The sequence below is a fragment of the Penaeus monodon genome, chromosome 23, assembly GCF_015228065.2.
Source record: "Penaeus monodon isolate SGIC_2016 chromosome 23, NSTDA_Pmon_1, whole genome shotgun sequence".
NCBI classification, from domain to species: Eukaryota; Metazoa; Arthropoda; class Malacostraca; order Decapoda; family Penaeidae; genus Penaeus; species Penaeus monodon.
Window position 1 is genome coordinate 17,436,909 of NC_051408.1, and position 786 is coordinate 17,437,694.

General features: G+C 47.2%; 1 protein-coding gene across 1 annotated transcript in view; it reads right to left on the reverse strand.

The window, feature by feature from the left end:
• Positions 1-786, reverse strand: part of LOC119587839 (protein obstructor-E-like) — a gene marked incomplete at both ends in the record, with an annotated part of 2,745 nt that overhangs the window by 1,380 nt on the left and 579 nt on the right. The window contains 1 exon segment of the mRNA XM_037936544.1: positions 572-772. Within this exon segment, the coding sequence (XP_037792472.1) occupies positions 572-772 (201 nt within the window).

The following is a 786-nucleotide window of genomic DNA, read 5'->3' on the forward strand; positions in this document are numbered from 1 at the left end:
CCTCTAGGACCAATAAGTAGGCTTCCTTTTTATTTCAAGTTGTTCGAATTGAGAGAAGGACTGCAACCTTATGCGCACAAGAGGCAACGAAACAGTAAACCTAAATTAATCAAAAGGAAATCAACAAAGAAAGTTATCAGCAACAACATTATCAGAAGCATGACTAAACATGAACATTATCATAATATAAACGTGATGAATATGATATCAGTATGATTATACTAAGTAATCATAATACGATCATTGTAAATATAGTCATAAATAGAATCAAGACAAATATAATCAGTCGCATCGCAACCAAAAAAAAAGGAAACCACAACACAACCACAGCAAATAACAACCACAACACAATCACAATGCAACAAACCACAATCACACCCAACCACAACACAATCACAAAGCAACAAACCACAGTCACACCCAACCACAACACAATCACAACGCAACAAACCACAATCACACCCAACCACAACACAATCACAACGCAACAAACCACACCCAACCACAACCACAACACAACCACAACGCAACAAACCACAGTCACACCCCACCACAACGCCAGCCCACTCACTGGTCGAGGCGCATCCGGACCTCCCGGCTGCATCCGGCCACACGCAGTTGCCGGTCTTGAGGGAGAACACGAGGCCGTCGGGGCACGTGATGAGGGAGCCCGCACCCGCGGCGCAGTAGTAGAACTTGTTGCAGGTCTTCGGGTCCGGGTGCGGGAAGTAGCCGTTCTGGCGGGGGCACACCTCGGTGGGCTGGGCCGGCTCTGGGGGGAGGGAG